The sequence below is a fragment of the Ambystoma mexicanum genome, chromosome 1q (genome assembly GCF_040938575.1).
Source record: "Ambystoma mexicanum isolate Mex_15411 chromosome 1q, UKY_AmexF1_1, whole genome shotgun sequence".
In the NCBI taxonomy this organism is placed as follows: domain Eukaryota; kingdom Metazoa; phylum Chordata; class Amphibia; order Caudata; family Ambystomatidae; genus Ambystoma; species Ambystoma mexicanum.
In genome coordinates this window covers 505,867,659-505,891,363 of record NC_090922.1, presented here as the reverse complement: position 1 = coordinate 505,891,363, position 23,705 = coordinate 505,867,659, and the positions used below count along the sequence as shown (strand labels likewise).

The following is a 23,705-nucleotide window of genomic DNA, read 5'->3' as shown; positions in this document are numbered from 1 at the left end:
GATATGTGCAGCACTGTTTACTTTCAAATTTCCTGTTGGAGCAATTCTCAACGTCCTACTTCAACTGTTCCCTGGAGTCTAAGTTCACACACAGGCGTCTCAAACGACTAATGCCACGCAGGCACGACTGCGAACTACAGGCTCCCGAGCTTCACAGTCTTTGCATACAACAGGGAGGGTCAGCCAACAGTTGATGGCAAAGGCTTCTACAGCACGGGAGCCAGGCTGTAATATGCTGCTTTTGCCATATTGTCGGCCTAAGCCCAGATCTAACCTAGCTGATAAGAACAGGAAAACGCGGCATGCACCTCAACACCACACCAGAAGGCAAGTCATTCAATAATGAATATGAGTAAAGAAGACCCTGTGCAAGTGAATCGTATATCGTCCTTACACTTATCACTGTATTTCTGACTCACCACTCTTGTTCACATCAGCTGGAGCATCGAAATGTTCCAAGAATTTTACCTATCAGCTGCCAACTGTAGACTGTACACTCAATGTACTCTCTGCTCCTCTCACGCCTCGCTTTGCATGGGACCCAGAATTTTAAAGCTGCTCTTCTCCAATTGGCTAATTCGAATTCCGCACACACACAGCTGTGAAAAGCGACCACCTCCACTGCAGACTGTGCACTCAATGCACTCTCTGATGTTGTTGCATACACATCACGCTTCGCACAGGACCTGGGGTTTTAAAGCTGCTCTTCTCCAATTGGCTAATTGGAATTCCACACACACGCCTCAGAAAAGTGACCGCCTCCACTGCAGGCCGTGCACTCAATTCATTCTCTGCTGACCTCGTGGGACACAGGGTTTTAAGCTGCTCTTCTCCAATTGGCTAATTGGAATTCCACACACAGCTGGGACAATAGGCCGCCTCTACTGCAGACTGTGCGCTCAATGCACTCTCTGCTGCCCTTGCGCCACCGAGTCGTATGCGACCCAGCGTTTTAAAGCTTTTCTTCTCCAATTGGCTAACTGGAATTCCACACACACGGCTGGTAATAGCGACCGCCTCCACTGCAGACTGCACTGCATTCAGCTATTGCACCACACTTTGCACGGGACCCAATGTTTTAAAGCTGCTCTTCTCCAATTGGCTAACGCCTCCACTGAGGGCGATGCAGTCAATGCACTCTCTGCTGCTTTCACGCCACGGTTCATGTTGGACCCCGAGTTTTAAATCTGCTCATCTCCAATTGGCTAATTGGAATTCCACACACATGGGTGGGAAAAGCGACCGCCTCCACTGCAGACTGTGCACTCAATGCACTCTCTGCTCCTTTCCCAACAATTGAATACCCATGGCCATGCTAACTCTATAGCCTTTCCCACCCACTACCTTCCCCTCCCCACCCAAAACACAACCTTCTGGTATCTCTTTGAGCTAGGCGGTAACTTCAAAATGTGTAGTCTATGTAGTCTTGTGGAAGTTAACGGCTTAATTGTGACTGAAATGCTGCAGTGTTGTGATAAAAATGCCTTAACCAAATGTGCCGTCACCCACTTGATCTCTAAGCATTATGCACTGCTATCATATGCCCACATACTCAAACCAATGCTTGTTGAAGTTGCATTTTCTCCTTTTTCAGTAATAGTGGTTGGTGAGCCCACCTTTGCAAATGTGTACTTATGCAAGCATTGTAAAAGCCAATGGTTTTGGCTCTGCCAAGCCCATCAAAACACTCGAGGAAACAATACAACCAACAAAGGGCCCACCCACTGACAACCGAAGGCCACAAAGATCATGGGTGGTCATACAGGGCCTCACACAAACGCAGCATGGAGGGAGCACAAACCACAAGAGGGCAGATACAAAGCGCAGGGGAACACACACATACACAGAGTACGGTGGTGGCACATGCAGTGAGATGAAGATAGTCATCATTTGCAGGAATAGAAAAAGTAGAGGAGGTTGGATATTTTAAAGGCAGCGCCCCCGTTACCTCACTCCAGGAATGTGTCTCTGCTCTGCTCATTCTATAAGGAGACCACCAGACCAAAGAGCAAGCTGGTGGCAGGGGTTCTGATTAGTGATTTAAATAATTATGCAGTTGAGCTCAGGGACACCTTGGCAGCTTGTTTACTATACATGAGATGATGATCAGATGGGGGGAAGGATGTACATGTGCCAATGACCACAGGTGGCAAGCAGCACATGTCTAGGAAGGGAGTATGGCTATAACAAGCACGCGCCCAATGCATGGTAAGGCAACGTGAATCAGGGGAAGAGAGTTGGGCAGAGGTCAGAACATGCATGAGGGACAGGAATTGGGCTTGAAGTTACAGGGCATGGGGAAAGACTTGATGGAGCGCCTATGGGGAGGTTTACCTTTGGCTGGGGGTTACTCTCCAGCCAAGCGAAGAACTGAGAAGCAATTAATACTTTTACCAGCAGTCTTACCAACAACACATTTGTTCAGTTGATGTGTACCAAGAACGCATCACATCAATTGCTTGTCCTCAAAGAACTCCTCACACACCAGGATGCGCTGCAATATAGAAGGGCAGGGACCATGTGGAAGGATAGTTCACGGCAGAGCAGGAATACTTGTGAGGCCTTGGGACCCCCACCCAGCCCACAGTAGATGTGACAGCCAAGCCCCATCCTGTCCGAAAGGTATTCACCAAGCATCTTGGGCTATGGATGTAGCCTGCAGTCTGTAATGCCCTCGCTGCCCCCATCCAGGCTCGGTTATATTACAAATGTGCATATGAAGACTTCTTCTTGCTACAATCCAGCACCGGACAACATCACAGTGGCTAATGGCCATGCCACCCTCCAGTCTCACACATTAGACAGGGTAAGACCAAGTGTGCCCTGCTGAGCCAAGCCTCCATCTGCAAGTGAGGGAAAGAAACCAGTAGAGGAGATGGCCTTTTGAAAAAGTCGATACAGATTATTAACCAAGTGAGCAGAGTACTTGGGTGAGTTACCTTCTTTACAGAGCTCACCGGAAGAGCAGAGAGATTCCACCTACCGAATCATCAAAGGACACAAAGAAAGGACTGGCCAGCAGAAGCCAACACTAGATATAGTTGAAAGACCAGTAGGGGTGGACTGGGAACCAAAAGTGGACATGGAAATTTTTTTTTCAAAAGTAGCCCTGTATTATAAGCGTTCAGCAAGCACATGCGTTTCCCTATGAAACATTTGAAAATTAAGATGGGTTACCACACGACAGAGCCCCAGGGTGCAGAGGCCTAGCGGGAAATCTCCAGAGTTCCCTATTGGCCAGTCCACCCTTGAGGATCACAGGCACAGTCTCCAGCAATAGACATAATCAATTGCTTGTCCTCAAAGCCATCCTCACACACCAGGATGCACTGCAGGAGAGAAGGGCAGAGCACATGTGGAAGAATCGCTCAAGCAGAACATGCATGTCTAAGGCGGAGGACCTTGCCATGCAGAATGGGTTCAATAACCGGATTACAGTGCTCCACTTTCCCAACCCACTTCTGATAAACTAAGTATCACATTGTGAGGAATACTAATGATGGTAAGTAACATCAGTTGCCAAGCGCTCTAGATTCAAAGTTTTTATTTTCAAATAAACAAAATACCACAACAATTGAATAGATGTTAATAACAAGAATCCTACAAGCATCTGAAACATGTTAACACGCACAATAACATATCAAATCAAACCAGTACCAAGGTCATTTGAAAAGGATAAGAAATAAAGGAGAAGAAAGAAAAGGAAAATAGAACAAAGAATAAAAAGCCTAAACATAATTAAACACTCAAGCATTGGTAATGGCTAACAAAGCATCAGATAATAAGACAAAGAGGGAGCCATGTTGGTATTATAGCTCACAGTCCAGAGACCTAGTAGACCAAATAATTAGGAATACATTACCCATACACCGCAATGAAATTTCCCCAAATGTCCCAACATTTCTCAACATCTCCTGAGTCTTTGTAAATGGCCTTCTCATAAGTAGAAACAGTGAGTAGTTCTTCCACCCACTCATCGATGTTAAAGGAGCTGCTTGACTTACACATTCTCAGTGTCATCCTCTTGCTGATCATACATGCCGGAGCAACCAAGTTTTCTTTCCAAAGGTAGAATCGTCCAGCTGAGATGTGTCGCCTAAAATAAGAAGGGAGCCAGATAGAGGGATTGTACAGTTCAAAACTAGTCCTAATCATTCACATATTCCCAAAATGTTTTTTTTTTGGGCAAAACCACAACAAATGACTGAGGGAGCCACTTGCACTTTTGCATTTCCAGCAGAGATCGTTCGCCAAGAGTTGCCTCCGAAATAACTTAGCTGGTGTCCAGTAGGCTCTAAAAAGAATTTTCGTTTGTGATGCCCTAAGGCCCCAGTCCAAACACATCAAGCGAATGTTCTCGCAGCAGTGTTGCCAACATTTTTGATCAATATCCTCTCCTAGATCTTCTTCCCTGACAATTGCCAATCTCAGTTGCCCTATTCTGCATGTCTTCATGAATCCATATAATGTGGCAGCTGGGTGGAAAGCACTTGAACATGTCTGCAGTGCCAACCAGGCGACATTTTGAGTTTTCAGTTGAGGTTCTTCAAGACAATTTGACACAATAGCTCTCAATGTCCTGTATTCGGTGAATGTACAATCCACCATGTTGTGAGATTGGCAAAGTTGTGTGTAAGAGATCCAATTCCCCCCTTCTATAAGATCATGGATGTACTTTATGCCCGTCAGGAACCAGTCCGGCCAAAAAAAACTTTTTTCCTGACATTTCAAGGCAGGGTTGAGCCAAATGGGGGCACTCAAGTGCCAATAAGGATCTGCATTCATATGCTTGGATATTTCACACCAGCAATCCTGTAAGAAACTAGTCAAAGGATTAGCTTTTTTGGATTTACATTTCTTAGTGGTCAACAGAGCTTCCAGGTCCAGCTGGGACACCACACCACACTCCCACACCAAATCACATGGATGTTCAGTAGTAGATTCAATGAACTTGCACAGATGGCGTGCAGAAAAAGATAGATGGTAGTCACTAAATTTTGGTAAATTCATCCCTGCCTGTTGCAGGGGAAGTTGTAGTTTCCAAATTGCCAGCCTTGGTGGTTTCCCATCCCAGATGAATCTCTGCATAGCATTGTCTATTTCTTTAAAAAAGTGTCCTGGTATCCTGATTGGTAACCTTGACAGAATATAATTTACCCGAGGTGCTAGATTCATCTTTAAACAGTTTATTTTCCCCCACATAGTCAGTTTCAAGAGGCCCCATCTTTCCAGATCTGATTTTAGCTTGGGGAGGAGCAATCCAAAGTTTATGATTGGTAATTTCATCACCTCACCACTAATCCATATGCCCAGATACTTCATTTTATCCACACACCATCTAAACTGAAATTGTGCACAAGTGGCTTGTTGACACAGATTGTTGATTGGAAGTATTACAGATTTCCCCCAGTTGATTTTATAACCGCAGACTCTTGAAAACATCTGAATATCAATCATTAAGTGAGGAATGCAAGTAGCTGGCTCTTGAAGGGCAATCAGTAGATCATCTGCGCACAACCAGATAGATTTGTTACGATTGCGACCAATTATTGGTTGTAGATGGACATCTGCTCTCAAGCATATTGCTAGAGGTTCCATAGCCAAGATGAACAACAGAGGTGAGAGCGGGCAGCCCTGTCTCGTACCTCTGTGAAGCGTGAACTTATCAGAGATGGGGCCATTTGTGATCACACTCGCAGACGGATCATTGTACAACAAATGCACCCATCGTTGAAAGTTCTGACCAAATTTCATTCTCTTCAGACACGAAAACAAGAAGGTCCACTCCACTCGATCAAATGCCTTCTCAGCGTCCAGCGAGATAACTGCATTGGCTACTGGCTGAGTGTGTCCTTTTTCAATTGACAGCAATAGGCGCTGCATGTTATCCGCTACAGCCCTACCAGTGACAAAATCAACCTGATTTTCATGAACAAGAGTTTTTATTACTTTTCCCAATTGTACCGCCAACATTTTTGCCAACATTTTGCAATCACAATTAATCAGACTTATTGGTCTGTTGCTCTCTCACATTTTGTAGCGGGTTTATCTTTTTGTGGCAGAACAGTTATTAATGCATGGCGCATTGAATCAGGTAGCAGGTCGGTATCAAAAGGATTTTTGTATACATCAGATTAAAGCTGAATCAGGTAAAATTTTATAAAATTCGCCAGCTAGGCCATCCGTTCCGGGAGATTTACCCATGGTAAGGTTTAAGATAGCAAATCGTATGTCCTCAATTGTGAATTGTCCATCAAGACCAGCTGCTTGTTCTTCTGACAAACAAGACACCTCACATGAATTAAGATATTCATCAATCTCCGCCACTTCACATGTCAGCTCAGATTCATATAGTTTTCCATAAAAGTCACAAAACAATTTGTTAAATCCCTTTTGTTGAGTTTCAATGACGTTATTTTGACACTCAATTGCGACTACTATTGGCCACCTATGTGTCTGCCAACAATTTTCCCGCTTTTTCTCCATTTTCAAAATAGTTAATTTTCTGTCTGAAAAGTGCATAATCTATTTGCGAGCAGATGAGTATATTCAATTCATATTTGGCTTTTCTCAATTCAATTTTCGTCCCTTCACTTCTCATGGCAGCAAATTGGTTGTCTAATCGCTTAGCTTCCTCTGTTAACCTCTGCAACTCCTGAGCTCTCAGTTTTTTTTGTTTTGTCTGCTGGTTTTTGATATCAACACTCCATGGACAAAGTACTTCAAAGCTTCCCAGACACTGGAGATCTTAACATCAGCCGTCTGATTTCTTTGAATAAAGTTATCCATTTCTTCTCTAATCTCCTCTCTGAATAGGTCGTTTTTGAGAATATTGGAATTCATTCTCCGTCTTGCGGATTTATTCAAAGTATGTTGCAGTGAGAGATTTAGGGATATTGGAGCTCGATCTGACAGGGCAATCAGGCCAATCTTGGAATCGTAGCAGCTTCTGAGGTCAGGAAAAAGTCGATGCGGGAGTATGTATCGTGACAATGAGAATGAAAAGTGTAGTCCCTGTCACACGGGTGTTGTAATCTCCATATGTCCGACAAGGTGAATTCCCTTATTAAACTCTGAAATGCTAAATTGCTTCTCTTGGGGTTTCTAGAACGATCCCCATTTGAACGATCCAGTGCCGGATCTAGCACCTGATTGAAATCACCCGCCATGACGATTGAATCCACATTGTAGTTTTGAAGCAGTGCAGCAAGCTCATGAAAGAAAAGTGGATCATCCAGATTTGGAGCGTACACATTACAAAAGAGTATCTTTGCATCCTGCACTTTGAGCAAAACACATAATTCTCCCCTCTTTATCCAACTTGCTCGAGAGGACTGATATTGGCAGGTTTCTCTTAATAAGAATCGAAACACCCCCTTTACCAGAGTTAAAAGTGGAAAAGAAATTTCACCAACCCAACCCCGTTTCAATTTTTCAGCCTCAAGATCACTCTAACATTGCATTTCTGGTGATGCAACACCAAAAATAGAAATGTAAGCCACGTTACCCACTTCCTGACTGTAAAAAGCCTACTCCGAGACAGCATGAACACATGCCTGGCCTTAAATGTGCTGCTCACTTACACACACAGCAGTGCAGCCAAACAAGACCAAGGTTGTACTTCTCCCCCTGATGTAGCAGCCATCCTCGCTACTCATCTACAGCACTATTCCTTCTCGCCCTTTCGGCGGCGCTGTGCAGCACATAACGTCAGCCAAAACACTTGGAAGGCACATGACCCAGCGATCTGATAGGTTGTTGGTTCACGTTTACTTGGGAGTGATGCATGCCAGGTCTTGCTGCAGGTGTGATACCACGGGAAGGAGTGCTGACAAATTCATAAAAGATAAAATAGGACTTGGCAACGCTAATAGGCTTTGACTTTCAGTGTGCTGTCACTTGCTCTGCTACACTTCATGTCATGACGAAAACACAGCCAATGTGCCTCCACATCATTACAAGTCATCACAATCATAATTATTTAACAAGAAACGGGTACACACTTGAAACAAAAAAATCAGGCAAACAAGCACAGCTGTATCAAGTCTGGACATCCGTTAGTCTTTCCAGTAAGTTGACTGCAGGTTAAGTTCATGCAGAAAATGTTCAACATTCATCAAATCACAACTCCAGAAACAGACAAAAGAAGGGAATAATCACAGACCTCTTCGGAAGATGCATATTTATGCAGTTTCCACCAGGTGGAGCTATGAGCCAGAACCTAAAAAAATATGTTATGGCTTTTTTCGTCATTTAGTTTATAAAATACAATTTTACATGGATTCACTTTGTCTTTAAACGCCGAAGGTCGAAATCACAAACTACTAAAAACGCCGATATATTACCTTATAACCCATGTGCCCTTAATCTAATAAATCCCTATATATCATGATAAAAAAATATCACAATGAAAGCACACCTTTTTAACACCATATTACTGAAGATTGTGCGGGCACAGAGAGCGCACTTTGAGGCATGGCAGCAGGCCATGGACCGGTGGCACTGACCAGGCTATGCACTGCAACAGGACCTGCAATAGGTCCTGCCGGCAGTGCTTAAGGCAAGACAGCCCGGATCTAAAGTAGATGGGGTGCGGATGACATTTTCAAAACCCCTGGCACTTAGGCCCTGATTCATGGAATTATTTGTGTGTAAAACGGTGATTTGCGTGCCAATCTGTCCGCAAATCCCTGTTTGGCGAATGGGAATTTGTGGGCAGAATGGCACCTAAATACCCAGTTTACACGCAAATAATTCCACGAAGCCATCTGCCAGCCAGTCTGCTGCAGCTACCATTGCTTGAAGCAAAGTGTTTTATTAAAGAGCAGACGAGGGTAGTTTCATGAAAAGCGACAAATGTTAGGGTTGTAAATTGGTGCTAGTAAAGAAATCCTTTGCTGGCATGACAAAGAAAATCACATGTGCGACAACTGCCTTTGTGATTTATGTGTTGTCCATGTAGACTCATGTACAGACGGTCAATGATCGGATCTTTGGAAATCGGATTCTGCATCACTGATCACAGCCATAAAGAACAGAGACATAGCTCCTCATTGCAAGTTTGGCCGTAATTCGATGGCAATTACTGCCAAAATTGGACATTGTTTCTACCATTTGGTCTGACCAATTTACTGCGATATTACAAGTGGTGTAAGGGCAGTGTTGGTCCCCACTCATGATATGATATGGCATTTATAACGCGCCTATACACAAGTGTTTCAAAGCGCGATGTGGCAAGGGAGGGGGAACAGAGGGAAGACAGACAACGATCTTACTAGGCCAGGTGACATTGAGATTGCGGAAGTGCAGGGGACGGGGGAAAGGGAAAGTGCAAAGGGGGCAGTGCAATACATAGGATCAACAGTAAAACATAAATAAAAGCAATAGGTAAAAGTGCAGCCAGCTTGTGGAAAGTGCAGGGGTAAGTGCAGATATCAAGTGTGAAGAGCTGGTGGGGACTGTAGGGATACAGAAAGAGCCCCCAACGGCCGGGGTTGCCCAGGAGGCAGCGCAAGTGTGCAGCTGGCGGGGAAGGAGACCTGGGCCCGAGATCGGAGGGTAGCCAGGTGACCAGTGCAGTTTCAGTCAGGAGTTCAGCAGGGGAGAGGAGGAGAGAAAGCAGAAGCAAAGAGGAAGGTCTTGAGGTGCTTCCGGAACCGGAGATGGTTCTCCTCAAGTTTCAGGGAGGCAGGGAGGCTGTTCCAGGGGAAGGCCCCAGTCGAAGGAAGAGATCTACCACCAACTCATTGCTTGGAGAAGCGACTGACCTTGAGGGAGTTGGAGGCGGATGAGCGAAGAGCACGAGAAGGAAGATATTTAGGAAAAGAGTTGGAGGTATTCAGGCCCCAGAAGGCCTTGTGGACAATGCAGAGTGTTTTGAACTTAATCCTCGTAGTCACTGGGAGCCAGTGCAGAGATTTCAGTCCTGTAGAGATACAATCCCTAGGCTTTAGGTTGAAAGTGAGCATCCCCACAAATGCAATAAGAACTCCCCAATGAGAGTCAATAATGGACACACCCCAGGAGGGAATGAGACCAGGACCAATTGTGGGTGAAGATAAAAAGTAAAGTTTATCCAAAACCAAATGGGGCAAGCAGAGAACTCTGCAAACTCCAAGAGCACTCTGCCAAACAGTTGAAGGCATTCATATTTATTACAAAATGTCATCAATGAGGTAATCTATATGGGGCACATAAGTCGTTGGTATTGGGTGGCATAAACTAGGCAATATACAATGTTTAAGGACGCTGCTCCAGGATTGGTGGAAGTCCATGTGGTGCCAGTGCAGGGTGCAAGGATCAGCTGTGCTCTTCGGGGTGGAGCGCAGGGTCAGGTGATGTCTTGAGCTGCTACAATTTACCCTACTTGACATTTGCCCCTGTGGCCACACATACTTCAACTGTCATCTATCTAGTTTAACACATAAGAGATATATCACTAACCATCTGACCTGAACAATAAAAGTAAGACTACATAGGTCCAGGTGACAAGCTTATTCATGAGATTGTTATCGCACTCCTCAATCATTCCTTTACATCTCTTAAGGCACTTATTTATTGTTTATCATGAGAGAAATATATTGCCACACGGGGGGACATGGGTCTGGGGTGGTACATGGCACATGGGGCCTGTGATGTTACTTCAAAAGGCATTGAGGAGAGGGGATTGTTGCCCATATTTCTTTAACTAGAGTCTGGGTGTGTGCAGCAAGTTTATATTGACATCACAGGTCAGGGGGTTGAGGGGAGGGTGGATACTTGGTTCAGGTTCAGCAGAAGGGCGAGAGAATACAATTGTAGCATCAGAGAACAAGGGCCTTTAGCCATTAGCCCAGCATGTGGGGGGAGGATGGCGGGGGCTATGTGCGCAGCGCTGCAGGAGTGGGAAGAGAAGACCTTGTGGCCTGCTGCCTGTCCACCTTGCAGGATTACATACTAATCATTAGGATGCAGGCTAGAACTAGGTCAGTGTAGTTGCAGGTACATGCATATTATAAAATAAACTATCTACAACAGACTTGTGGCTTTACCGTTTTTGCATTATACACATTTTAGAACTGTATGCTAGTTGAACATGTTTGAAAAGCATACATATATTGGAGAACCAGTGAGCATCTGGATCGTGTACCTTGCATCATATCGAACAAGTAAATTAACATATCATGCATTAGTGCAAGTGTTTGGCAGAGAATAAGATTCGCCCAACTGCATGGGGCCTAGGCATCTAACCGATAGTTTTATGTGCAGTAAAATAGGTAAAGTTCTTCTTGTTTCGTTTCATAGAATCAGTCCCTTTATACACAACTACAGATGGGGATTTATGACCTTTACGGGATTAGCAGTGTGGGTGAAACAGTGTCATATAGGCGTGGGGTATGTATTTGTCACTTCAAAAGGAGAGCAAGGTTGGGTAGTTATCCACAGTGTCTGTCATAAATGTGGGGTCAGCAAGGGGACGGGTCATGTTTGTGGAGATAAATTGTTTTCCTCAAACCCAAGCCTTTGCCCGGTCATTCTTAGGTCAACGATGAACTGCGGAAGGTGAAAGATAGTGTTTTTCATGTAGCTTGTTCGCACCTAGTCTCCTGTGGGAACATGCCTACTGCAGGGATGCAGAGGGCAGGGGCTGATGGAGGTGACTGGCTCGCTGTGCGCAATCTCGAGGGGAGAGCTGCAGCTTTGCAGGCAGCCTTTGTCCATGAGGCCTGTGGTACCATGTACAAAATGGATCCTGATTGTGGTACAAAATGGGGTCTGGGACCAGCTTTATGGCCAAGGTGTGCATCCATATGGGTCGTCCTGCAGCCATCCCGCATCCCTGGCCACAGGTGCATGGGTGGCCGTGGGACGAATCATAATCTGCGAGAGGGTTAGAATGGAGGGGAGGGGGTCTTGAAGACCTTTCCTCCCATACAAGGCCAAGGACAAGTCTTGCAGTCCTGTTCTAGATGAGTTGAAGAGAGCGGAGAGTAGAAGCAGGCAGATTTAGAAAGAGGCTGTTGCAGTAGTCCAGCCTAGAGAGAACCAGAGCTCTGGATACTGTGAGCTTCTGGGGGAAGGAGAGGAAAGGAAGAATACCTCTGAGGAAGTGAGGCTGATAGTGTGTCTTCTTAGACACAGAGATGTAAGGAGAGAGTGGAGTTGAAGATGACCCCAAGGTTTGTAGCCTCACAGGTGGGAGAAAGAAGAGGGACCGGCCAGTGAGCGACAGGAAAGGGAAAGGCGGGAGCAGGTGTGCTGATGAGGAGAATCTCAGTCTTACTGGCATTGAGGCAGAGATTGTTGGCGGCACACCACTCCTGGATAGTGGACAGACAGTCGGAGATGAGAGAAGGAGAAGAGGTGGCAGAAGGGAGCCTAAAAATGAGCTGTCGTCCGCATAGCACTGAAAGTTGGGGCAAAGAGCAGCAATGCGGTGGGCAAGAAGTGCCAGGTATGTGTTGAGCCAGGGAGAGAGGTCAGACCCCTGGGGAACACCACAGTTAGAGACCAAGGAGAGGAAGGACCCAAGTTGGACCTGGGAGGGTCGATCAGAGAGAAAAGAGGTCAGCCAAGCCAGGGCCAGATTGGTGCTACTCAGGTTATCACAGAAATGGTTGAGCAGGATGGCATGGTTGATCGTCTCAAAGGCAGAAGAGAGATCAAGTAAGATGAGGACACAGGGAATTGGAGTCAAGGTTGGAGAGCAGGTCTTCACGGATGTTCAGAAGAGTGGTTTCCAAGCTTCTAGCAGCTCCGAAGCCAGACGGATGGTCATGGAGGCAACCAACCAATTCAGTGTGAAGATTAAGCTGGAAGATGGCTGGAGTTTCCAGGAAAGGAGTGATGGAGATTGGGCGGTAGTTAGCAGGGCAGGAGGGGTCAGCTGAGGGTTTCTTGAGAAGAGAGTGCACAAGGAAGTGCTACAGGGGGGACGGGAAGACTCCAGTGGCGAAGAGTGGTTGCAGAAGTCAGCCAAAGCAGGAGCCATGGTGTCAACATGGTCCTTGATGGTTTTAGAGAAACAGTGGAGAACCTGTTTCAACGAGACTTTTATAGATCGGACTTGTCTAGAAACCTCGTCTGGGGAGAACAGGGGAAAGGCAGAGAAGGAGGGAGAAGAAGTAGCCATAGAAGGGCCAGAGAAAGAGAGGGGAGTAGAGTTGGGAGGAGGAGAGGAAGAGGGAGAGGACAGGATGTCCTGAGTTTTAGAGATGAAATGAGAAGCCAGGGACATGCAGAGAGCCTGGGAGGGGACAGGCGAGGTAGAGACTGCAGCACAATTGGCCAGCTCCTTTCAGATTTTAAAGAGTTTGACCGAGTTGTTGGATTCTTCAGAGATGCAGGCTTGGATGAGGGCTCTCTTCTTGGTGCGGACAGAGAGACGGTATTGCCTTTGGAGCAGGCGGCAGGCCAGTTTGTCAGAGGATGTACAGTAAGCACACCATTTCCTCTCAGCAACCTTACACTTGCATTTAAGGGTGACGAGGTCTGAGTCGTACCAAGAATTGCAAATGGCTTTGGGCTTCAAGCGGATCCTCATGACAGGGGCAAGAACATCAAGAGTATCAGATATAGCAGAGTGGAGCATAGAAAGGGCTGTTTCAGGGTGTGAGTCAGCCAAACAGGGAGGAGGGGGTGAGAAAGTGGCAGTGAAGGCCTCAACTGACACATGCTTCATGGGTTGGATAACCGAGAAGGTAGGTGGCAGTGCTGGAGTTGGTTTGGCCTGAGGGGTGGAGAGAGTGATCACTCCAGGAGAGAGGAGTCACCACTCAAAAGATCTGTAGAGATCAGAACATCCAGAGTGTGCCCTGCAGAGTGAGTCGGGCCAGAGGGGAAGATAGAGAGCGAGGAGAGGGAGTTGCAGATGTAGGGCGCCATAGAGGGATTTAGAGGAATAATCACTTTTGATAATTCTGTTCAACAGGAATTCTACTGTTTTTGTCAGTTAGGAGGGGGAGCTACCTCCAGCCAAAGGCCCCTCCACTTTACAGTAAATGTTTATTTTGACGGTACAGACAAGTGGTGGCAAAGAGACGGTAATGGAATTACCACCACTTTTCCGCCATTGTTTTACCAAAGCACCAAACATGGAATGAACCCAATAGACTATCCCAAAGTGGCACACTTCTGAGCACTCTATGATACAGAGTCATACAAGCTAGATTTCTTTGAAAAAGATCATCTTCCAGCAGGCACTAACAGTGGTACGCGCCAGCAAGTGGAATTTAGGCCTATTCTTGGAGTTGGAGTGTGCAAGCCTTTCAGACACAACCAAGGAGGTGCTTTTAGTCTTGGATTTATAAAGACGCACTACATGTAATTACGACTCGAATCCAATAACATGCTGGCTAATTGCATTTCATGTTTCTAACAATAAAAGTATATGATAGTGGGTGCACCCTTGCATGGAACATAAAAGGAGGCGCACCCATGCACACTTATGCTTGGATCAATGGTTGTATGGAGTACAAGCATAGTGTTCCTTCCATTCACTAGCATGCATCACACTAGAGTTTGCTATTGAAACACAAATATAAGAGAAATGTCATATTTTTACTGCAGGTGCATGGTAACTATAGTAAAGAAAAATAATATATTTACCTACACCCTGCTGCATGTGACCCAATTTCTGTGGCTTCGATGGACTAAAAGATGAATTCTCAGGCGTCAAACCGCTGACCGCAGAGTGCTGGTGTTTCCACTCTTTGGTGCTTAGAAATACTTGTCTTAAGATGCATACGTTTGTCCTGTATATATATTTTCTAAGGATGTCTGTGCGTTGGGCACCGGACATGCTCACAAAGAGAACCAGCCCTCCTCTTCTAAAACTCTCCAGAAACGAGAAAAAAATCCGACCTATGTCCTCAAATCCTCAGGCTACACAAATGAATGTATATGTTTCATAAATACAAGCATGTTATTTTAATGTTAGGCTGAGTTTTGTTAAACGGAAAGATCTGTCTCCTTCTGTTCCTGAAATGCTCTTTCATTTCATGCGTAAGCATGTTTTGAAAGAGTACAATAGGAGTGTGCCAAACTGGGGAGCCTTCTCTCAGAAAGGAATGTGCATGGTTATTCTAGCTAAAACAAGTGTAGCATTCTTATTATGACTACAATATACACTGGGAGAGACCGTGAGAAAAGAACATTGAACAAGTTTAAAACGAGCTTCTTTCTGTTAATAGTCAAATTGACTAAAATCTTTTTTCTTTCAATCAGGATTCCTGGGCTCCCTCTGGTCCAGCTGCTTTTTCCTGGCTGTGGTGGCTCTGGCAAACATGCCTCTGGCAATGCGGCTCTTCCCGCAGAGGGAGAAAGGGGGGACAAAAAGGGGGCGTAGGGGAAGAGAGCACATAGAGAAAGCAAATGGGAGAGCAAAAGACAGAGAGAGAGACTGAGAAAAGGAGATATATATAGAGAGAGAAAGGCAAACATCAAGAGCTTTAGATGGTTTTAATTCCTTATGTCTCACTTGCTTTATTTTCTTCTTCCCTGCCAGCTGTGGGGGTTGTCTCCAAACAGCTACAGTGTAGCAGCTGCGTGGACGCCGAGACTTGCAAAACTCCGACCCAGCTCGCCTGCAGAAACACCAACAATCAATGCGTGGACGTAGTGACTGAAATATACAACAATGGTAAGCCCCTGGCCGGGAACCTGAGAACGGGGATACGGGTGGGGATTTGCTGATTGAGTTATTTTTTGAAAGCTGTTGATTTAGAATTCAACCATCACCTCTGATGCTACATGCACTGATATCCGTGATCATGCAGTCATTACTCCTCAGGGTCGGACCAAGTCGGTTCTTTTAACCGGGGTCCGCCATATGTGACGTTGGGGAGAAAACGATGCCTTCTTCTGCACAGCCGGCCACGATGCAGACTCCCAATCCAAGGAGGATTCTGATGAAAGCCTCAGAGATGGAGACATGTGCCATATCAGATTGTCCATGTTTTCTGTACACTAATGCCATCAAGTGTGGAATCTTTCCCCACAAGAAGGAGTTTCTGCCTCCCTCTCAGCCACACAGGCACAGTCAGAGGTTTTCCGAGCCCCACTTCATCTCGCCCTGCTAAAACGGCGTTGAAGTGGGCAAAACAATTTGGCAAATGCTCCCCTTTTGCCAAGTAGTGACTTGGAAAGCAGATATCAAACAGAGCACCCAATTGCAGAGCGCTATGCTCGATGTCTTAGACTCCTTCACAGGTATTATGGAAGCTTCTGTTGCTCCTGGTTGGAGTAAGTGACCGGCGTCTACTGCCTCAGCACTGCCGGACACATAGCCAATGTTCATTGATTCAACAGGTAACGTTTTTATTATTTTTTTATTTTGTTACCAGACATCCTGCCACCTCAAGCAAATAAATACTGACAATGTCCTTTCTGCCTGTAACCCCCAAACATGCAAAGATTTAGAGACCTTAAAGGGCAACGATTCCCTCCACATCTAGGGGGAATTTCCAGGGATGTTACCCCTGCTCCATCCCTACGTGACCATTGCTGGTGGCATCCGGTGCGCATGCAACTGAGCTCTTCTGCCCTCACTAAAGAGGACAAGAAAAAGGGATGGATTTGCTCTTCAATCAGAAGCTTCTCTGAGCCGCTTCTGGCTATTAATCTTGTTTATCAGTCCTCTGGATGCTTTCCGATTCTCCTCAAGTCGGCAGATACTCTTTTTTAAATTGCGCAAGAATGTTTTAATAATTTTTAAAATGCAAAGACATAGCACCGAAATGCGCTGTAGCACTGCAAAGCAACATTGAAACAGTAGTAGAATACAAACATTAGAACAATTGCAATGCATAATAGCAAACATTGTTCAAAATACATATCATGAACAGGATGCCAGAAAATTGACAATTTTCAGAAACTCTGACTCTGGCATTAATGGCAGCGCAGACAGACGTCAGGCAACTGGAATGCGCTCAAAGTACAGCAGGGAGGTTAGCACAAGTGTAACATGCTCGCCTTGGTAACAGGGCAGCGCGTCCTAGATTTGATACCCTGCTTGGCCCAACACAGCCCTTCACTGTCCACAAATCCCCCCCATCCCCATGTGATAAACCCAAGTACCACATTGTGGGAAATCAGTAACATGAGTTACCAAGTGATCTGAGACTATATTTCTGGTCATAGTGGCGCCATATTAAACAAAAACAAGAAAGGGACAGATTGCACCCACAAAAAGGTTTCCAGCCATTTATGAAACCCTAGCGATCATGTGTTAAACAGAGGGGCACAAGAAGAGGGGTCCAGTGGTGTCCGGTTGTTTCTGCAAAACTCCTAATTCAATGAAGATGAGCCTATGATTCTCAGAACCACTAAACGTAGCTCGTCCCAGTATCTGGCAAACCATTTGATCGTCCCAAAATTAGAGCTTCTTCTGCCAGATAGATGGCGATTTAGGGGAGGAAGAGAAGGTGTGGACTTAGGCCACAAAAACAGTAGTTGTTTCCAAGTAACAGCTTTGTACTCCTTAGTTTAATTGAGAAATATTTCATATTATCTAAAACTAAAGCACACCATGCATTGAGTAACTCATTGCTGTAATCCACACAGAACATCTCAAGGGGAACATAAGGCAACCTGTTTACAGTATGGTGCTTGCCAAGTTTTGAGCATTACATGTATTGGCTGGAGAGTGCTGTCTGATGTTTGGGCCAACTTGAATCAATAGTTGCTCCTCCAGGTGTCTGGGGGATTTCAGCATAGTCTTAAAATTGAAAGATAGGCATTTCTTTCCCTGTTTTGCATCTTTTGTGTGAAACTACGGGCCTCTGGAAGTTTATTTTCAATTGTACTGGTTGCTTCTCTCTTGTATGGTCCAAGCTACATTCCTCTGAGTGCCAGTGAGAGCAAAACACGTGTAAATTAGTTTTGCTGAACTCCTTTGTGGAAAAGCTATAATATTATTAATTTCACTGGCATGGTAAGTACTCATGTCATTTTCTCTCTCTCTGTATGAATAGTAATTCCTTAATCCAAGGGTTAAAGTCTTTGCTAGAATGCAGGCATGTGATGGGGCAGGATTGCTGGTGTGGTTGTTGTTTCGCTTGGAGTTCTTTCCCTCGATAGTGTTAATCTATTTTTCATGATTTGTGTGTCAAACTCGGGCTCCAGATACAATATTTTCTTCCATATGTTTAGAAGTTGTGAGTGAAGTGATTTTTTTGGAGAGTAAAAAAGTAATTCGCTTTTCCAATGTACAAATATATTGTAGACGTACCTCATTGTAATTAGTAATTTTTGTAAATTGAAAGAAGCACTTGTAACTTCAAGTTTCTCTTCAGATCGGACAGTCATAATAGTGGAGCTCCTTCCTGGCACTGCTCTGCTGGTGCCACTGACCTGAACATGTACATGGAGCTCTTTGAGTGGAAGCGGGGGGGTGGGCATTTGAAAGTTTTTAAGGAGTGAAAGTAAATGTGATGCAGCTTATTTGTGGGACTGGTCGGGTTATGCTTCCAAATGCTTTGTTTCACATCTTTGGGGGAAATTGTCCCCTTTAACTGCGATACGTTTTTCACAGCAGCTGATAAAGAATGGGAAAGGATTTGGGACTCTCCAAGGAGCACCTTCTTCACAACCAAGAAGATGGACACCCCTTAAGCCCACCCCGTCCAGTATACCTCCTTATGACCACCATCTGCAGCCTACCGCGTTCCACCACCCCTCTTTTTCAACACTCTGCATATTCCTACTAACTATAAACTTCAATGGGCAGTAATAAGTGGTATATTGTAAGGACTGTCCCCGCTCCATAACCCCTACTAAGCTACAGTACTACACTGCTTCCCACTACTAGCACTCAATAGTTACATAAAATAAAATAATGTTCCAGTTGCTGTGCCAGTGACTGCTAGGGAGTACCTTTTATTTTCTCAGCACTGCCATCTCTCTAACCCACTTTATCCGTTTTCTGTATTTCAGGTACCATGACCAACAGTTCCATAAAGGGCTGTGGTTCAGGGGAAGCCTGCGGAGCCCTATTATCCTACAACACCGGGGGTTCCCAATTGTACACACAGTTCCAGTGCTGCAGTAGCAACCGTTGCAACAACAGAACAATTTCTGGTAAGGTTCTTGTGATCATGGGCTGGGGTCCATTGCCAAGCACAGGCATGACCGGAGCAAAGGTTGAGGGATAAGATAAGATGAGGCAGACATAAAAGACCAGCACTTGAAAAGGTCACACCCACCCACTGTGTGGCTAGGTTGCTCCTGTCTGATTTGCTCCTCAGCCTGGCCTGCCGAAGTGCTTCCCTAACCACAGGCCCTTTCCATCTTTCCCCAGGGTTACATCAGAGCTCACTTTCTAGAACCCCTGCGGCAGGATGGCATGTAATCAAATGTTTTCTACCATGGCAGACGTCCTTACATAAGAATAATCGTAGTGCGATCTTATATAGATGTTATCAAACCACTTTAACCAATCATAAATTATATATGGAAGATTTGTAAAGTGGAACTAAGTCTAGGTATTATATAATACATACATTATTTTTGTTTATTAATTTTATTAACCATATAAATGTATTAATTAAGTAGCATAAATGATAAATAACATTTTAAGAATAATATAATGTTTGAACATGAGTAATAACATTTTAAATGGCAATATGATCATAGAAACTGAAGTAATAGAAATTATGTGAATAAACAGGGTAAACAAACTAGACGGGACAAAGAACAAAGGGGAGGAAGAGGAAAAGGGAATATAATTTCGAAAATACATTTGGATATTTAATCAGAATAGTTGAGATATTACATAAACATTTCCCATTTCTTGAATTTATGAAGACAATTATTTGAAAAGGCATAACATTTTTCAACACAATGAATAGAGCCGATGTAATTCCACCAAGTTATAAAGGATAGTTTACTGGCACCTTTCAAATTTGAAGTAATTGCATGAAACGCAATACTAACAAAGTTATGCAAATTAGAAGATTCAATTATTTGTAGATAGGGATTAAAAATGAGACCAATCATAAGATTGCAAAGTGACATTGGTTCTTGAAAATGGAAAATCTTTTGAAGGCAACCCCACATTTTGGACCAAAGGAAAGCACACATTTACATTGATAGATTGAATGAGAGAAATCTGCATTGGGAAGATGACATGACAAACATTTATTTGCTGAATTATTAGAGGCTTTGGCAATTCTTGAGGGAGTAAGAAATGCACGATGTAAAATAAAGAAATGAGTGAGTAAAATTGGGGGCCACTGAAGAGGAGTGGTATAGTTTCCAAATATTGGTACAATCATCTCAGGAGTGTTGGAAATCCCAGTTTAGTTCCCACTGCCAGATTAAAGTGGTAATAAATAGATTTATTTTAATGGTATCATTTAGAAAGGAATACAGCTTGGCCACCTTGATGGAGGGTTTGTAAAGCATTGATATAACGGTGAGGGGGATTTTTGCCTTAATGTGGGAAGAGATTTGGTAAAGGAGTTAACAAGAGATCTATGAAAGGATGCGTACGAATATAGAACATTATATTGTTGAGATAATCGTGCAAAAGGATTTCTGTATAGTTGGGAAATAAATGTTTTATAAGTTTAATACCCGAAGAGTACCATCTATTAAAAATGTTTGATTTTGTTAGGAAAATATTTATTAAACCAAAAGAAGATCTCCCCGAGATCAGTTTGAGAAAAGGAGCTAGTTGGAAGTTTATTCCAGATTATCTTTAAAAAATCTAGAGAGGGATAAGAAATTATATTTGGCCAAGATGAGCTTAAAAGAAAATGAGAAAGGGAAAGAGTGGCAGATAGGTTGGCCTTAATATTCATCCACTACGTAATTGATTTTCATAAAGAAAAATTAGGACATTTTTTGGAGAACAAGTGATTTATGATATAGTAGATAATCGAGGAATTTAACTGTCGTCAGCAAGTTTAGGGAGTGTACGTTTGTTAATGGCAATTCTTGGTGTTTTTTGGTTACATAAGAACTTTGGAAGTAAGGAGTCAAGTTTTTTAAAAAAATTTGTTGAAAGAGAAACAAGCATCATTTATAGAAAATAAACGATTGTCGGACTAATGATTATTTTGATGGAGTAAAGACCACCCCACCAGGATAGAAAAAGTGGTGTCCATCACAATATTATATTGGTAGTTTTTTGTAGCATAAGATTGGTATTAAGAGCAATAGTAGTGAGTACATCCTTAGTGATATGTAAGCCCAGGTATTTAATATGCAAAGGCTGCCAAGACATTCGAAATAGCGGGGTGTTTGGGAGAGTGCAGGCAGTAGTAAGTAGTAAAAATTCAGATTTGTCAAGATTTAGTCTATATCCCGAAACTAGAGAGAATTATTTTATGGTAAAGATTAAGTTTGGCATAGAAGAGATGGGGTTAGATAAGTATAATAGAATGTCATCTGCGTTAGCTGATATTTCAGTATTTCCTAAAAAGATACCTTTTTAATGTTTGCATTATATCTAATATTCTGTAAAAGAAGTTCAAGTGACAAGTTAAATAATAATGGGGAGAGATGATATCCCCAGCATGTACCTCTCAATATTTAAAAAGAAGTAGAGCGTGAGTTTTTAATGATGATTCGGGTGCAGGGAGAAGAATAAAGGACTTGTACAAGATTAATGAAATAAGGCTAAAAACCATGCCATTCTAAGGATTGTAGCATAAAGGGTTAGGAAACTCGATCAAATGCTTTTTCTGCATCTAAGGTAAGGGGAGCTAGGGAATCATTAGATTTTGAGGCATGGGACAGAACATTGATAAACCCAGTTTGATCAATATGAATGAGTTTAGGAAGAAAGGTTTCTAATCTTTTCGCTAGAATTTTAGCAAAAATCTTGGAGTCTGAATTAACTAGGGAAATTGGCCTATAGTTTTTAATTAATGCAGGGTCTTTTTCAGATTTAAGAAATAGTATAAGAAATGCTTCACCAAGGAGTCAGCACTATTATCATTATCGATAAAATGAGAATACAATTCTAAAAGCCTGGGGGAAATAAAGTCAATAAATGCTTTATAAAAATCGATGGACTATCCATCTGTGCCTCAAGTTTTTCCAGGTTTGAGATCTAGAATGACTTGTCTGATTTCTAATAAAGAGATGAGACTATTAAGTGACGATAGAGCAACAGGATCAGTAGGAATTGTTTTGTTTAAAAAAAGAGACAATTTCAGGCAATTTTATGTAAGGGTGTGCTGAGTAGAGTTAAGAATAGAAATCTAGGAAGGCCTTACCGATATCATGTTCTTTAGCTAATCTTTTGATTTCGGGGCCAGTAATGGAGGTAATTAACAATATTTCTTTTTAACTTTTAAATAAGCAGCCAGAATTTTACCTGCTTTGTTTGATCCACTATAACATTTGATTTGGAGCCAATTAGAGAATTTGCAGCTTTATCAGTGCATACTTTATTGAATTCTATATGTTTACTCGTAAGAGATTTAGCAGTATTAGGGTCATGGTTACTATAATAGGATGTTTCAAGTTGTTTAATGGTGGTTAACAGTTCATTGGATATAGAACCAGCTTGCTTTTTTGAGGCAGCGAATTGGATAATGAACCCATGCAGAGTTGTTTGAAGGCATCCCAGTTGTTTTGACTTGAAGAATGCTCTGGGCGATTGATATCAAACGAATATTTCATAAAAGTCTTGTTTTTTTTTCATTGAAAGAGACATCTCTTAGTAGAAAGGAATTAAATGTCCATATTGGTGAAGGTTTGGGTGCAAGTATCCATTCTAACATAGAAATAGCTAGAGCGTAATATGAGATTGTAATAGAGCCAATATCAGAATTGATTAAGGATGATGTTAAAGATGAATTAATGAATATGTAATCAATTCTAGATAGGGATTGATGGGGAGGTGAAAAAAGGTATAATCATTAGCATCAAAGTGACAAAATCTCCATGAGTCAATTAGACTAAGGTTACCTAAGATATTAAGGACACTTTTACGTGATTTAGAATTAACAAAGTTGGAGGAGGACTTTCGGACTAGAATAAAGTGAACAATATGGTTGAAGTCCCCACAAATAAAACGACGGTCAGAGTTTATCTGTAAAAGTTTCAGTTTCATATTTAAACAGAAAAGGGGTCAGGTGAAGTAGGACCATAAACATTAACCAAGGTTACTGGTAAGTTATTAACAATCACATCCACAATGATCCAATGATTATCTGTATCCTTTTCTTCTTTGATTAGGGAAAATTGAATACTTTTATCAGTCAAGAAAGAGACTCCTTTTTATACATAGCATTTGAACAAAATGCATGACCAATCCAAGAGGTTTTAATCCCCTTATTCTCGATTTCTGAGTCCAAATGTGTCTCTTGAATACATGCAAAATCAACATTATATTTAGTAAGTTAGGAGATGACTTTATAGCGTTTGATGGGGTTATTTAATCCTTTACCGTTCAAAGTTACAATTTTAATAGCCATCTATGAATGTGATTATGTAGTTTAAGTAAACTAAAAGTATTATAAGTGAAATATAGCACAAACTGATAACCTATACAACTATTGATAGCGCAATAAATAAACCAGTGTCATAATAACGGATCATCAATTTAGCAGTGAAGAAACATAAGGGGAGATATATGAGGAAGGGTGCACAAGACAAAGGGAATGGCCTTGCGCGTCCTTCCCCTCTCTTCCCGTCTCCATGTGCACTTTCCACCCACAACTCAGGCTCTGCTTCTCCATGCCTTGCGCGTCCATCCCCTCTCTTCCCGTCTC

At 43.1% G+C, this 23,705-nt stretch overlaps 1 protein-coding gene across 2 annotated transcripts in view; it reads left to right on the top strand.

The window, feature by feature from the left end:
- PLAUR (plasminogen activator, urokinase receptor) overlaps positions 1-23,705 on the top strand; it is a 247,383-nt gene that overhangs the window by 173,975 nt on the left and 49,703 nt on the right. For both annotated transcript variants that reach the window (XM_069640871.1, XM_069640870.1), the window contains exons 4-5: positions 15,485-15,619; positions 18,913-19,056. In XM_069640871.1, the coding sequence (XP_069496972.1) occupies positions 15,485-15,619; positions 18,913-19,056 (279 nt within the window). The remainder of the gene's footprint in view (positions 1-15,484; positions 15,620-18,912; positions 19,057-23,705) is intronic.